The 16,863-nt window shown below is 36.5% G+C and overlaps 1 protein-coding gene across 5 annotated transcripts in view; it reads right to left on the reverse strand.

Annotated features, from left to right (window-relative positions):
- Positions 1-5,444: 5,444 nt before the first annotated feature.
- Positions 5,445-16,863, reverse strand: part of LOC132101249 (xylosyl- and glucuronyltransferase LARGE2s-like) — a 55,702-nt gene continuing 44,283 nt past the window's right edge. For all 5 annotated transcript variants that reach the window (XM_059506033.1, XM_059506036.1, XM_059506038.1 and 2 more), the window contains 13 exons: positions 15,377-15,666; positions 14,895-14,977; positions 14,131-14,254; positions 11,814-11,985; positions 11,633-11,737; positions 10,710-10,822; positions 10,418-10,543; positions 10,000-10,155; positions 8,850-9,013; positions 7,175-7,453; positions 6,947-7,093; positions 5,991-6,186; positions 5,445-5,904 (listed from right to left, as the gene is read on the reverse strand). In XM_059506033.1, coding sequence (XP_059362016.1) covers positions 5,707-5,904; positions 5,991-6,186; positions 6,947-7,093; positions 7,175-7,453; positions 8,850-9,013; positions 10,000-10,155; positions 10,418-10,543; positions 10,710-10,822; positions 11,633-11,737; positions 11,814-11,985; positions 14,131-14,254; positions 14,895-14,977; positions 15,377-15,666 — 2,153 coding nt within the window. In that variant the 3' untranslated portion in view covers positions 5,445-5,706. The remainder of the gene's footprint in view (positions 5,905-5,990; positions 6,187-6,946; positions 7,094-7,174; positions 7,454-8,849; positions 9,014-9,999; positions 10,156-10,417; positions 10,544-10,709; positions 10,823-11,632; positions 11,738-11,813; positions 11,986-14,130; positions 14,255-14,894; positions 14,978-15,376; positions 15,667-16,863) is intronic.

Raw genomic sequence — 16,863 nt, forward strand, 5'->3', positions numbered from 1 at the left:
GCTAGGTATTCTCTCTCCTGTTGAATCCTTACGTTCTGGAGAGGGTTGTGAAGTAAAGTTCCAGTGGGTTGAGGCTGGGGTGGAGGAGATTACAGTAAGCACAGAAGAGAGGCAAGTGGTGACAGAGGGCTTACCAGACTTCCTTAATGGGTTGTGTTTGGGTGGAACTGCCGAGCAGCAGGCTGAGCTTAAAGCTTTGTTACGAGGTACGTGGATGTGTTTGCATTAAGTGATGAGGAATTAGGGTTTTCTGACAAAGTACATGAGATCCATTTGGTAGATGATGTACCAATAACACAGCCCTACTGTCGTATTCCACCAACCCAGTATAGTGAAGTCAGGGAACATATTAATAAGCTGCTCCAGAAGGGGGTAATTAAGCCTAGTAGTAGTGCGTATGCGTCACCCATAGTACTTGTATGGAAAACTGATGGGAATTTGAGATTGTGCGTGGACTACAGGCACTTAAACGCAAAGACAAAGCGAGATGCTTTTCCCTTGCCTCGCATTGATGAGAGTTTTGATGCGTTGCAAGGTGCAAAATTCTTCTCAACCATTGATTTGGCGAGCGGATACCATCAGATAGCCGTGCGGGAGCAAGACCAACCAAAAACTGCGTTCACCACCCCGTTTGGCATATTCAAATACTCCCGCATGCCCTTTGGGGTCTGTAATGGACCGTCCACATTCCAACGCCTCATGCAGTCCATAATGGGAGATTTGATATTTCAAACGATGCTGGTATATTTGGATGATATTCTGGTTTATTCATCTACTTTTCAGGAACATCTAAAGAGACTGGAAGTGGTTTTCAGTAGGTTAAGGGAGGCTGGACTCAAAGTTAAGCCTGATAAGTGTAGTTTTCTCCAAGAACAGGTCAAGTTCCTGGGTCATCAGATCTCTGCTCAAGGGATTGGAACTGATCCAGGAAAGGTAGAGGCTGTGAGAAAATTGAAGACGCCAAGTACAGTTAAAGAACTAAGGTCTTTTTTGGGATTCTGTAGTTACAACATGAACTTTATTGAAGGGTTTTCTAAAATTACAGGTCCTCTTCACAACCTAGTGAACTTTTGTCTGAGACAACAGAGTATGGTAAAGAGACCTGAGTTTTGTTCACTTTGGACAGAGGAGTGTTGCACAGCCTTTGAACTGTTAAAGGAGAAGCTTACTATGGCCCCGGTCTTAGGTTTTGCAGATTTTTCTCTTCTGTTCGTAGTTGAGACGGATGCCAGCAAGGATGGTTTAGGTGCTGTCCTTTACACACAGCAAGGTGACTATAGGAGAGTGATTGCCTATGCAAGTTGCCGGCTACGTAATGCAGAGAAAAATTACATGCATTATAGTAGTATGAAGCTTGAACTGCTCGCTCTCAAGTGGGAAATTGAAAAAGTCTCAGAAAAATTTAGGGGGTACCTATTGGGTGCAAAATTTGTGGTTGTCACAGATAACAACCCATTGTGTCATCTGAAGACAGCAAAGTTGGGTGCCATTGAGCAAAGATGGGTGGCTCAATTAGCTGTTTTCGATCGACTGTCCTGCAAAGTTTGGCTCCAACCCTAATCAAACACACCTGCCTTTAATTTTTAAGTGAGCCTGAATACCTTAATTAGTTGCTTCAGGTGTGTTTGATTAGGATTGAAGCTAAACTTTGCAGGACAGTCGATCGCCAGGAGCAGGGTTGGGCACCCCTGCTGTAGAGGGAGGTCCTCAAAAACGGGTCCACCGAGTTGATTTGCGACAGTGCGAGAGACCTGTGGTTGAGACAGCAGAGGCAGTGAGTAGAGTGACAGCTCCAGCTAAGTTTCCCTCTGAGTCAGTGGAAGCTGAACCTGTTGATCCAGAGTGTGTAATACTGGAAGAGGTTACTTTGCCTCACATGGAAGAGACGAGAGATGTGGAAATGGAAGTCTCTGGGTCAGCAGAGGAAACGTTAGCAGTGGGTCCTGATTTTGTTCTGGAGAATGATGGACAGCTACCCTTGGAGCTAGAGCACATGGGGGAAGATGGTATTGTTCTTGTTGCTGATAGACCCGTGCCAAAGAAACCGGTCCCTGCACCAAGAAGGACTAGCCGTGTCAATGCTGGTGTGCATCCAAACCCGTTTACTGAACCTAGGTCTGCTTGTAATCCATTCTATACAATAACCAAGATTCAAGAATCTTTTAGTTAAATCATTGGCTTGATGAGTATAAGATTTATTCGTACTACGAACTCTGTGCACACGCTTAAATCGTGGTTATCGTATAGAATGGATCGAAAAGATGCCAAAAAGAAATTCAACGAGACATCTCAAATGCAGTGATCGCGAACAAAACATAATAATAAAACGCAAGATCATAATGCTCCCATGTGCATGATAAAATCCTCTGCACAGGGAGCGGAGTTTCGTAGAGTCCTAAACAAACATTGGCATATTATTTCAAGTGATCCTAAATTATCAGGTGTCTTCAAAAATGGTCCAAAATTAGTCTTTAAACGTCAAAACAATCTTTGTGACTTACTTGTTAAATCTGAATATCCTTCACGTGTCAAACAAGGTATTAGTTCTCTTCCTCCTGGTAATTATAGATGTGGTAAGTGTGCCCAGTGTGCTTTTACACATAAATGTAAATCGTTTAGTCATCCACGCACTGGTCATGACATCCTGTGCTTCCACTCATGTAATTTATCTAATTCGTTGCCCTTGTAGTCTTGCATACGTGGGTAAAACATTCGGACAATTACGCACTCGTATTAGTGAACATCGCAGTAACATTCGAACTGGAGATATGCGCAGTCCTATAGCGTCTCATTTTAGACAAGCAGGCCATAACGTCAGTGTTTTACAGTAGGCTATATCGGTATAGAAAAGGTAACAAAACCCTTAAGAGGAGGAGATTATGAGAAGAAATTATTACAGAGGGAATGTTTCTGGATTTATACTTTAAATACATGGTCACCTTTAGGGTTGAATGAGGATTTTGATATTAAGCCATTTTTATAGAAATTCATATTGTCTTTGTAGTTTGTATCTGTTGCTTGAGCTTAATTAAATTCCTCAGGAGCAGTAGTTTTCAGTGTGCAGACTTCACTTCTTTATTTGATTATATTATTCAGTTGTCTTGCACCTGCGTCCTATTTGGATGTTTGGGATGTGCACACCATTTTTGTATCATTGAGTCTTTAGCAAAATTATTTGAACACTTGGTATATTTAAAGCAACACTTATGTAACTAATATAAGTGTATAATAAGCGAGTACATCATAATAATGGTGCATTCATAATAAGTGATTATTTTTGGACTATTGTATCCTGTTCGGCTGTCACCGCTGTGGAGTAACACATACCTGCGTGAATCGCAATAGACATAAACTTGGAAAAGTAGCTCCAGTTAGAATGTTCTTCCACGGGATGCGGGCAGTTCTGTTTATTAACCACTAGAGCGCCAAAATTTACATAGTGTTGCTTTAAGAGTTTTCAGTTGCTTTTGTTAAATTGGCCATTACAATACGCATAAAATGAACAATTTCTGCTGGAAGATTGAAAATGATGGACCTCAACCCCACTGAGATCTATTGTACGTTCAAAGGAAAGCCTTCGGCTTGAGTTGCAGAAGGCATGGGATAACATAAGTGTTGAAGTTCTCAGGAAATATAATGACACTATGCCACAGAGATGTTCTGCTGTCATTGTTACAAAAGGTGGATATACCAAATACTAAAGTTAAAAGTAAAAAAAAAAAAAAAAACCTATGACTGACTTCATCTGATATTTGTTGTTCTCAGTGCAACCATCTGCATGTTTCATGAACGTTGTGAAATGAAATCATGTTTTGGAGTCTTTTTCTGAATATTTTCAGATCTGTCAGGTGTTCTGATTATTTTGTTCACCACTGTAAATGTCCTTATATAAGATTTGAAGTACAAGTGCACATTTAATACAATACAATTTTGTATGACTAAAGAAACTGAATAATATTATGTTGTTTTTTTATATTTAACCTGACAGATCTGGTCTATGAACTGTTGTTATAAAGAGCTATGTTGAAAAATCCCCCTTTTTGGGATAAAATTCTCTTTTAGCACACTTCTTTGTGAGATTAGTGAGGAGAAGAAAAACATGTGACAAGGTAATGCTTTTTTCTTATCAGCACTGCCCTGCATTGTAGACCTCCTAACTATGAGTCACCAGTGAATCCTACAACAAACTCAAAGATAGGACATTCGCTGAAAAGCACAAAGCAATGTGTGACTCATCACCTCTTATAAAATAAAAAGCACAAGAACTTTGACAAACTATAGAAACAGGGAGAATTTATTTAAAGCACTTTGTCCCCTACATAGAAAAATATGATTGATTTAAGTCAACAATAATAAATAGAGTACCTGTATTCTTGCAGGCCCCGCTGATGCGTACAGTAGTACAATCAATATCCAGTTTTCGCAACACAGCAAAGGCACGGGTATTTACCGTAAATCTGCAGTCTGATGGAGCGGAAGGGTGAGGGTGGTGTGTGTGAGGGGTCAACTCAATATGACCTGGAGGAGCCTTTCTTTACAAAGACGGGACACATTGGGAATTACATTGTGACAGCAGCGACTGGTACAATGGATCGTACAACCATTCACGTATCTCTTTCCTTTTTTTTTTTTTTTTTTTTTTTTTACAAATACATCTTTGAGTGACTGATGCTGAATTGGACATTGGATTATTATTTCAGGGCTGACCAGAATGAGACATTTTACAAGATAAATATTTCAGTCTGTGAGAATCTTCTGCAATGGATGCCTCCTTTTGTTTAATGGTCCCTCGGGTGGATCTCAATGCAAATGTACATATAGTCATGTTTTTGTAACAGTATGTAGTGCAATTTATTTTTTTATTTTTTTTTTTAGTTCAGGGCAGGAAAGCATCCTGGTATACGCTAAGTTTAAGCACGTCATAATATGCGCCATATGTTATGTGACAATTATAAATGCAGCAGTTAAACACACTGATAATTTCTCACCGAAACCTCGCACCCCTACCGAGCATTCAACCTCGCTACAAGCAAATCAGTGTTTCTAAATTAAAAAATAATGCGATTTTTGATTTTATATTGTAAAACATACATAGGCTGTATGTTGTTTTGTATCCATTAAAAACAAAGAAAAATATTTTTTAATATTTTAAATATCCGTGAATTTATAAGGCTTAAAAGTTCCTCGTCTTGATGGCCTCCCCACGCTTCAGTCCAGCAGAAGAGTCTTTGGAAAGCTCATTCAGTTAACATCCTTTCAATACTCCATCGAATGGTTTCAGAAGGTTCAAAGCTGCATAGCGCCATGGACCACTAGTCGTAGATCTTTAGTGAAGAAAAAGCCCTGATTGTCAAAGAAAGGTCTTTATCCTGACCGTTCGTTATATTCTATAAAGCAAGTGGGTCATCGCAAACGTTTACCAATGTCTTTTGTTACGCTTTTAAACAGTTCAAGCATGTTTGGTCGAGTTTTCGCCACCAATGTCTGATGGGTGTGTTGCTGATGTCATTGGTTTTCACGGTCCTCTGCATTATGACTTTTCAAAAAGAAGAATTAAAGCTTTGATTTCAGAGTCTTCAGCAGAGACGTGGGCTTCAGCTTCGTTCCTCTGGACACATATATAGCAGAGCAGCATGTTGACTGTTGATCCTCAAATGACTAGATCGAGCCGTTCTCCTGTGTGCTAAAGTACATTTGAAACAGTTTTCAGATGTTCCTCTGTGCTGTGAGGTACTTGAGAGCAGCAGAACCGTACTTTCGAGAAAGGTCTTGGTGGAACTCGTCCTTCAGAGTCGTCAAGCAGTAGCGGTAACTCGGACTGGAGCGAAACTTTGAGATGTCGAAGCTGGGCGCGTGGGGCATGTGGATCATGAAGGCATTTGGTAACACAATAAGATCGTACTCCTTTGGAACAAGGAAATGTGACATGTTAAGGACACTGGACACTTGAACTGGTAGTAGAAACATGTCAAATGTCTTTAAAAACTTACCTGAGCATCAAGCTCCATGATATGGGATACTTTGTTCCAGCCAAAGCCAACAAATCTCTGGTCATACTCAGGACAGTCTCGTCGCACCACAACATACGGCTCAAAATCTGCCTCCCACTCCACCTTGTATGGTGTTGTGGCTGTTCTCCACTTGGCATAATTGGTTGGCGCATGACCCTTTGTCCAGACGTGATACCTATAATTCAGGAGAGCAGTCAATTAGTAAATTTGAACATATTGAGTGCACTTTTAATAATGGGCTAAAGACTTTTAATTGAATATGTTTATCATGCAAATATATATAAAACACCATCTTTAAACATCATTTTATATAAAATAAGTTTTTCTTATATAATTTTTTTTTTTGTTAGATGAACCACTGGAAGTACCAACTTTTAAGTCAATATTGAAATAATTTAACAACAAATTTTCATGGTTCTCTAAAGCTGGCTAATGGGGACATAACAAACATATAATAAAATAAAATAAAAACTACAAATTAAATAAAATTAATTAAATAATACAATTGAAAAATTATTTCACATTTTACATTTATTTTTATTTGACGATTTTCAGGAAACCTTGCTCTATAATGAGCATGTTTTGCAATTTTTAATTTCTAAATTAAAATTACATTGTTACATTACATTGGATCAAAAACTAGAAAATGGCAAGGTGATATGGTCTTGATATCATAATAAAGAAAAAAAACTATTAAAAAGTTAATTAAAATGTTTTTAAATAATTTAAAAAAATTGCTTTGCATTTAGTTTAAATGGAAAAATAAATGAATAGAAAATAATGTTTTTTCAAAACAACATCCACACAAAGGTCACATTTCTGCAAGGTTTGCCTTTTCTTTATTGGGGATACTCTTAGTAGTGATTTACCTTAATATCAATTCGAAAAACCCTGGCGATTGATAATGATATGATTATTATGAATGTCTACTGTGCCTGAAGGTGTAGAGAGTCCCCATGTCCAGCATAGACAGAAGCTCGGCCTTGGATTTGGGGAAGGAGAGGCGATATCTCAGTGTCTCAAAGGCGGGCACAACCAGAGCCTTCTTGGTATTGGCCATGTCCAGCTGGACTATAGTTTTTCTAAGTAAAAAAACACAGAGATATATTACAGAATTGGAACCAGTGCAATACCAGACAATTCATAAGAAATTCACAGCTTACCGGAGGTAATCGTAGAGGCCGTACATGGGCAGAAAATCCACATCAGTCAGAAAAACGTAGGGTGTGTTGACGTTGCGGAGTGCCACATTGCGTACCAGATTGACAGGATAGAACTGACCCTCCTTATAAACGATATGATAGCCTACATTATTGCGGTTCTTGAGGACTTCAGATGCCTGAGCGTAACGCAGGAACTGTTGGGCCTCGGCATCAGACATGTATAGGGCCAAACTAATGGGGCCCTCCCAGTGCTTACAGATGGCCTCCAGCATCTGCAGTCTGTGGACAAATACAAAGCATCTCTGGTGAAATTATGGGCAGTAGCTGAAGTGCGGCAAGATTATGGGCTCTTTTTGATATATATATATATATATATATATATATATATATATATATATATATATATATATATATATATATTTATATATATATTTATATATATATTATTTTTTTTAAACCTGCAGGGCAAGCTTTTAGTAGTTAGTATTTGATGTTCTGATCTTCACTACATCAAGCGCTTCTTGTTGATACGTGTTTCAAACACAATGCCTGGACTACTTCATGGTAAAACTGAGGCTTCAGTGATATCAAAAAGCTTGTTTTAAATAGTTCAATGGAAAAACTTATAAGACTCTATATGGAATATAATAGATGATTATTTTCTTGCTGAAAAGATTATTATTTTCCTACTCTTATCAAACCCTTACAGACAAAAAGAAAGTAGGGCCTTCAGTTAAACACATTTTTAAAGTGAATTAAATAAATGACATGGAAATTAAGTAATTAAGGGAATTAATCACAAAAGCAACATATGATAGAATTATTATTTAATTTATTTATTTAATAACAAATCCTTGTCAATCATTCTGTTTGCAAAATATTGAATTTTTATTTAAATTTTACATTTAAATTGTATTTTATTTTTATTAACTAATAACATTAAATAAGCAACCCTAAAATAAAGTTTATCTGAAAATAACATGAGGGCTCAAGATGTTTTAAAGCAGTGTTATTTTAATATACTATTATGGTTTTTATTCATATTTTAAATGTAATAAAAATAGAACAATTATTAATCATTTAAAATTGTAAGAATTGTTTTATGCTTTCATTTTTTTATTTAAATGTTTCTTATTTTATAGTATTTGTCTTATGTGTATTTTCTTATTCGTATTTGTTTGTGTTAAATATTACTATTCAGTTTTTTTAAGGCAACTTATTTTCTATGTTTTCGTTTTATATTTTTCTATACTACATTTTATAAAAAAATTTATATACAAAATTTTATAATAAGTTTTTATTCATATTTTTAAATTAGCTTTATTATTTAAGTTTTAGTTTAAGTTTAGTTAAGTTTCCACTTAAACCAAAATAATCTGAGATTTTGCATTGGCTACACAAGGAAATTAATTTTTCCTTTATTATATTTCAACTTGGTTTCAGTTAACAAAAACATTTACCAGTTTTCGTTTTAGTTAACAATAATCGCCCTGGTTTGAAAATGTTATTAACTGCCAATGCTTGAAGTAATCTTTTCTCATTTTAATCAGAGTGCTGCACAGGGTTCATTAAACACAACATCATATTTGACAGTTCTGTAATTAAATTGCTTTGGCATGAGCATGAGTGGCCTAAATGTGACAGTAGACTCATTGTGACAGTCTGTCATCCTCACCTGTCCATGGAGAGCTGTGCGACTAGTGTGATGTCCGTGCCGTCATCTGTAGGTGTGTAGTCATACTGCAGGAAGTACAGATGCACCCTGTGCACCATGATTCGCTCCCTCCGGAAATCATAGCACTGGTCGTCCTCATCTAACTCCTCTAGTGCTTGTTGAAGCTGGAAACAAAGAAGAATGTGTTTTATCAGCTGTGCTGAGCAGGACACATCAAGCAGGCTCCGGTCCAAATGCCCTTCGAGACTTGATGAAACACTTTTTTCCTTGTACAAATCCAAGGCCGAGCTACTTTTAGACCCTGGGATTCATTTCTTATTTAGAATTAGCCAGTTTAGGAATATAAAGTCTTCTCTATAAAGTAAAGATATTGAGGTCTGCAGTTTCAAGGTGCTGGAAGCCACGCCCCATTTTTCAAAACTCCACCCATCATATACAGAAGAGCACAGGTGAGGAAAATTAAAATAAGTAAAATCTGATGATCAGTAAACCTGAACAGTGAGTAAGTTGTCAAAAATAGCTTTTTCGAATGACTGTGCAAAATGATTGACAGGAAGAAAGTACATAAAAGTATTTGGACTGGATAAACACAGAATCGGACATCAATCAATCAATCAATCAATATTTTTTCTTTCTTTCTTTCTTTCTTTTCTTCCGAAATTCATTCAAATTAAATTAAATTAAATTAAATTAAATTAAATTAAATTAAATTAAATTAAATTAAATTAAATTAAATTAAATTAAATTAAATTAAATTAAATATTTTAAATTGTGACTCTTTTTCTGATAAATGTAGATTTAAATTTTTGTCATTTTTGTAGTTACGCTTTTATATGTCACAATTCTGACTTTTCAAAATATTGAGTTAAAAATTGACAATTCCGTGTTTGTCTCGTAATTAGTTAATACGTGGCAATCTTAGTCATTTTTATTACTTATAAATTAGAAATGTATTATTTCAGGCAGAAACAGGCTTCCATAGCCTAGGACTGTCAGATATACAGTTCCTTTTCTAAGATGTATATGAATTGTATTGTGTACTTTAAGTATTTACGCAATATTTGTCAAGTAATAGAGTCATAATCCACATGCTACTCCAAGAATAAGGTATTTGCATAACACTGCATGATGTACAGCTAAACTAACTCACCACTGTGCTCTCAGAGCTGGCCTGATTGGGACAGCCAAAGAGTTCCCGTCGCAGAAGATTCCCGTCGTACTCCAGAAACGTCAAGTAAAGATTACGGAAAAACTCCACGTGCTTGTTTTTTACCCTCAGCTTTTTAGGAGAGTTCCAGTGAATGACCTGCCGGAGGAAATAATCAAACTGAGCAATAAACAACTTCAAAGACATCATTCCATACTAAAATGGAAATTTGACAGGAAATTGATGCGACGGTTGGGCGACCATTTGCATTAGAGACAATTTGTAAAAGAAACACAGTGAATTTGCCAATGAATAAAACAAAGCCTGAACCAATTAATGGCCCTGTTGTTCTTAATTCCTCTGGGTTAAATTGGTAGTTTATACTCAGTATACCTAAATATTTCTTTAAACATATTGTTACCTTTAGATCTGACACCTCGGTGTAGCACTGTTCAGAGCGTGTGTGATCCGATAACTGTACGTTCCAGAAGCACGGTAGCTGATGCACCAGAACTGGGTTCTGTTTTATGAATGCATTGAATATGTCCTGTGAACATAAAACAATAATTTGACGCACTTGTTGCATTGCACAACATTATTCAGACATGGTTAGCTCAGATTTCATCCTTTTTGCGCAAAGCTCAATCTCCTAAGGCCTATGAAACAAATTCTTCTTCTAAAGTGTTTTGGTATTGTTCATGAAGGACATGGACCTGGTCTGCCAGGGATGTTGAAAGCATGCTCATCAGCTCTCTCTCGGCTGTCAGTCTCCACATCTGTTCCCAGCTGATGCGCCGCAGTCTCTCAAGGTAGAGTAAAATCACACCTGCAGTTCCAAAAAGAAACACCTGTTTTCAAACGGAGCCCAGTGAAAATGATTCCTTATTCCTTTCGTATTATGAATGTTGAAAAACAGTTGTGCTGCTTCATATTTTTTTTGTGGAAGCTGTGATACTCTATCATTCAAAAGTTTGGGTATGTAAGAACCGAAATGAATACTTTTATTCAGCAAGGATGCATTAAATTGATCAGAAGTTACAGTACAAACATTTTTAATGTTACATAAGATTTATTTCAAATAAATGCTTTTCTTTAAAATTTTCTCTTCATAAAAAGAATTCTGAAAATGTATCACAGTTTCCACACAAATAGTAACCAGCAAAAATTGTTCTCAAAATTGTTGATAATAATAAGAACCAGTAATAACTGATACTGTAATAATTAGAATGCTTTCTGAAAGCGTGTGACACTGAAAAATTTAGTAAAGAGTACTTAGAATTCAGCTTTGAATCACAGGAATAAATGACATTTTAAAATATATTCAAATAGAAAACAGTTCTTTTAGATATTCATATTCACAATATTACTGATGTACTGGATTTTTATATCAAATAAATGCAGCCTCCGTGAGCATAAGAGAGTTTTTGCATATTTATTCCAAACTTTCGACAGTGTATTTAGGGTGTGTTGAATTATTAAAACACTTTTCTGTATGCTTTTCCTCCTTTTTGATCCCTTTCTTATTAGAATCACATATCAGCAGGAGCACCATCACACTAATTTGCTGTGTAATGCCTGGGGCTATAAAACAGCAAAGCTTTCTGGTGTTTGGAACACAGTGAAGTGGAAATGGAACCTGTGTTAAAGCCTCGTCCGAGGGCTGGCCAGGGTTTGTGATTTTTCCACAGATTACCGAGGTACCAATCGCTCTGATTCTCCACCAGACCAATCACCTGTTTCTCTGTAATCACAACACCAGTGTTAAATCACACCGTCCAGATGCTTTATACGACTCCTGAAGTAAAGCGGCTGATTACCTGTGAACTTCCGGAAGATGGCCCACAGCTCGGCGATGTCAGTGGCAAAGGTGATGTCTGTATCGAGGACGATGACCTTTGAAAGGTTAGTCGGCAGAGCTTTGGTGAGAGTGAGCTTCATCAGGCCATAAATTCCTGAATAGTGTTTGTTTGGTATCCAAGACACCTCTGACTAGGAGAAAGAGAGAGATAAACGCAGAAATCTGTGAGAAACCAGCAAAAGAGCACAACAGTATTATATTTTTATCATTCTTTTTCTACAGATTTCATTTTTTTTCCTACATAGAGAACTCATTCTTTATTCTTTAATATAGACTTCAATAAAACCAGCTCAATCAGCCCTATAAATTGCAACATTACAATCTTAGAAAAGTGTTTTATACTGTATATAACCCACTAGAAAATCAACAGTGCAAAAAAATCAAATCAGCAAGAATGATGTGTATATATATATATATATATATATATATATAACTGTATTTACTTTTTGTGTATCTTTAAATACTAATTTATTGTATTTTTTGTTCTAATCAATTAGAGAGAGAGAGAGAGAGAGAGAGAGAGAGAGCGAAAGGGAGAGATTACAATTAAATAAACTTTAAATTCATTTCGAATTCCAAAATCCAAATTTAAAAATAAAAAATAATAAATTACAATTAAACATTTTATAACTGTTTAAATTTTCATGATTTAATTTCAGGCCAAAGTGAATATGTGTTAAAAGGAAATTAATTTTATACATTAAAAAAAAAAAAAAAACATGTCAACAATATAATAATAATGTGTATAATATAATTTTAGTTTAAGGTTTAGTAATATATATATATATATATATATATATATATATATATATATATATATATATATTGTCCTTGCTTAGATGAATGAGAGTTTTTATGTCTGGGAGCCTGCTGTTGTGCTCTCTGGTCAATAGCTGGTAAAAATATATAAATGTATATATTATTATCAAGTATTACAGTATTTTACCACACACAACTGTATTGATATTTTCAAGTGATGAATATAAGGGACAATCCTTAAAAAACTACAATGACATTATTATTGTACTGGGACCCATATATGGATATAATAATAATAATAATAATAATAATAATAATACATACATACATAAATAAATAATGTACACAGAATGCAAACATGTATTCCTGTGTGTAGTGACTTTTAAAATTAGTTATATATTATACATGACTAGAATACAGTTTTCAGATTGTTCTTACAACCCTGCATGTGTTCACTATCACCTACCAGAGGTGCTCATTGTGCTCTTTCTGTTTGCTTCTGAACTGTATTCTGCCGTTATAGCATCATCTGCACCCCTGGAAATAACCCTCTACAGTTCTTATTGTACGGTTTATCTTTTCAGCATGCATCCTTAATGACCTGAGCTCAGGTTTAATAATAATCTGCCAGAGAGGGGTTGATTGAAAAAGACTGGATTTCCTGCAGCTTAGCTTTCATATACTCAGGAGAGCAAAGAGGTCTCTATGCACAGCGGAGACACAGGATGTAAAATCCGCGTGATTAGAGAAGGCTCCAAGCCAAACAGCTGACAATCAGAGGTGAACTAAGTGCAGGAGGGGGACAGGAGCAACAAAACGGGACAAGAACGAATGTATTTGTGTTACTGTGCATGTGAGAACGTGCATGCATTCATGTGAGTGTCCTTGAGAGTGCAGTGTAATGTAAACTAGAATGCACTCTCCTAGAAAATGTGTGCATGTGTGTGTGTAGAGGAGCAGGCATGCTCATTGATCGTCACTTCGCTCTTTCAGCGTACCGTGCACTGCATAAAAAAATTCACAACAGACAGTGAATAATTCAGTGCCACAGCAAAGGCTGCTCTCACATGCCAAGTTGTAAAAAAAGAGGTGCACTGTCACTTTAAATATATGAACAGAAATGAATAATTCTGTGTTTTCTCTCTCCCTCTGGAGCGTGAAAGATTTCTCAGAGAGCGAAAGCTCTTGGGATCGCTGGAGTGTAAACAACCTCAATGTTTCCACTATCACAGACAAGCCTTACTGTCCCAAGGGGACCTTTGCCCCCTTATCACAATCCATAAGCGCATGTGACACATCTTTCAATCCAGTTGTTTTAGCCTGAATGAGCTCAGAGAGGATTGTGATCGGCATCATTCTTCAGACTTGTCATTGTCACCTGCATCATTTCAAAACAATAATCTCGCTGCTTATGACCTCCCATTAAACCTCTATTATGGTGCTCTGCTATATGGTCATTATCTCTGGGTCAGAGGGCAAGTTTGGAGTCATGCGAGCATGATGAGGCAAGTGCTTACTTTGAGTTCATCAGCGTCATAGAAGCTGACTTGCACAGACGGTACCATCCACGACTGGAACAGAGTGCTGAGGATCTGATTGGCCACTGTATCTGTGATGAAATGAAAGTGTAGTGGGTTTCTCCTGAAAAGAGAGATGTGAACATTTTAGGTTTTATGTGAATACATCAAGCAAAGATGCTAAGGTGAAAATATGATGATATGAAATTTAGCAATTTATAAATTGTACATTTAGATTTTTTTTTTCTGTTTTTATGTAGCTGAAATGTTACATTTGAAAATTTGAATTTTAGAATATAAAATCTGCCATTTGAATTTTGGAATTTTAAACATCAAATTTCAAATTGCAGAATTCTGAAACTCTAATGTTCAAAATCCAAAAATTTTATATCAAATTTAAACTGACATTTAATTTTTGGAATTTGAAAACTGAATTTTGGACTTTGAAGTCACCATTCAAAAAATACATGTAAAATTTCTGATTACAAATTACAAAAAAATAAATAATAAATAATAATAATAAAATAAATAAATAAATGTACATTTAAATTTCTTAATTTTGAATTGTGGAATTTAATTTCAGGTCAAAAGCAAACCATATTTAAAAAATATAAAATCTACTGGAGAATAGCTAAATCCCAATATTTTTTCTTATAAACTTTGCATTCATAAGATTCCATACACAATGCAGCTCTATATATTGGTGTCACTCTACTATTATATTGCTATCTATTACTATTAATTTTCCTGCGCTTGGTTCTTACCTGTGGAACAGGATGGATTTGACCAGAGTGACCACGTCCCGACTGGCATTGTGACCCGCACACACACATGCCACGTGAATCAACTGTGTGTGGAGAGAAAGGCCAGCGTTTCAGATTGGGCTAAAGAAATTTAGCTTTGTTAAAGTATTCTTAAAATTTATTTTGTGTAGGCTTTAAACATAATGTAACATACAGTGTCCACCCAGAAAAGAATTGATACAATTACATATACATATACATATACATATACAATTGATATGAATATTGATTCAATAAATACAAAATATCAAACTACAGTGGCATGATGATGCCAGTACTTTCCACAGAATTAAGTTTACTTTGTGAAATGTTATGCTAGGAAAATGTTAGTAAAACCTTTCACAACCATGTTCCCACTTTTCCAGAAGGGTGATTTGAGTGCTTTTTGGGGCCGCTGTATGTTCTAAATATCTGACTTGACAGGACCTAATATGTCATCTAACCTCACACTTCTCGGCAGTGGGCGAGCGAGAACACTCGCTGTGATTGGCCCGTTCCTCGGCTGTGTTCTCCACATCTTCTGGACCGGTGTCTGCCGATGCCACCCACTGCTGGTTGCCATAGTTACCCTCGGCAGGCTGGGCAGCCAGGCCCTGCGATTGGCTCAGCTGGAGGCGGATCTGCCGGTTCTCTTCCTCCACCTCTCGAACCCGCGATGCCAGGACGTCCCGTTCCAGCAGCCGTGCTTCTGTGGATTCCAGCAAGCATGCGGAAAGGAGCAGGGAACGCCCGTCTGATATGGCACAACAGATTTAATTTAATTCGAGTGATTTTGACAGATTGCACCCTAGAGATGGATGGATGGATGAGAGGTAAGAAAATAGGAAGCTTGAGGTGAATTTGCACAGAGACAATATACGTAAATGTCATTCAGATTTAAGGCAGGCTCCAAGAGTGTCTCAATCTACACACTGCTCTCTGCTGGAATGATTAAAGTTGCAGAAAATTGGGTGTGATCAGGGAGAACAAAGTAACAGGCATTGAATTTATCGGAAAGATTTGATGGATTTTCTTGCATTGCTCTCATGTATAAGCGAGTGCAGATCACTCATACCTGTTAACCAGAGTTGGGAACCATGTCATTTCTCATCCAGTGGCCATTGGCATTCACATTCATCTCAGGTAGATGGGCACAGGGCCCCTGGAAGTATAAGATATGTAATCTACATCTTTGCTTATGGGCCCTCAGTTCTGAGTTTCGAGCCGCTCACCTGAGCTGTAAATGCCATGCGATTCATGACTCTAGAGCCACAGGAAATTGACATGCCCTGATTGGCTGACAAAACCACAAGAACACTCACAGTTGCTTTACTAGGGTGTTATGAGTTATGAAGGCAGCAGATGGAGAAAAGTTCACTTCATGCTTTATGAGCCCTCCAGAAACTATATAATCTATAATTATGAGGTTATTCTACAAAACTACTTATTAAAATAATGTACTTTTTTTTTTAAAAATGTAATAAAAAAACAGGAAAGGGCAGGACGCAAACTGTGCAAAAAGAAATAAATACCTCGTTTTTAAAATGTCAACCCTGTTACTAGGATGTTTTTATTAGACATTTAACAGAAAACAAAAAACAGACTTTTTTTTTTTCAGTAAGAATTTCAGTTTCCCAAAAGCAGCATGTAGTGCTAGTCGTTGAATAGTTGAATTTATAAACATGACTCCTGATGATCCACAGTTGTTTTGTTATGTGACACTTGTTCAAGGGTCCCTTTCAGTTAAACCGCCTGCTATTTAAAAAAAATCCTTTAAGGTTCCACAAATTCTTTGGTTTTCCAGCTTCTTTTGCACTTTTGAATCGTTTTCAACATGACTGTATCATTTTGAGAATCATCTTTTTACACTGAGGACAACTGAACAAACTCAAACGCAGCTATTACAAAGGGTTAAACGCTCACTGATGCTACAGAGGGAAAAATTATGCAT

The sequence above is a fragment of the Carassius carassius genome, chromosome 23 (assembly GCF_963082965.1).
Source record: "Carassius carassius chromosome 23, fCarCar2.1, whole genome shotgun sequence".
In the NCBI taxonomy this organism is placed as follows: domain Eukaryota; kingdom Metazoa; phylum Chordata; class Actinopteri; order Cypriniformes; family Cyprinidae; genus Carassius; species Carassius carassius.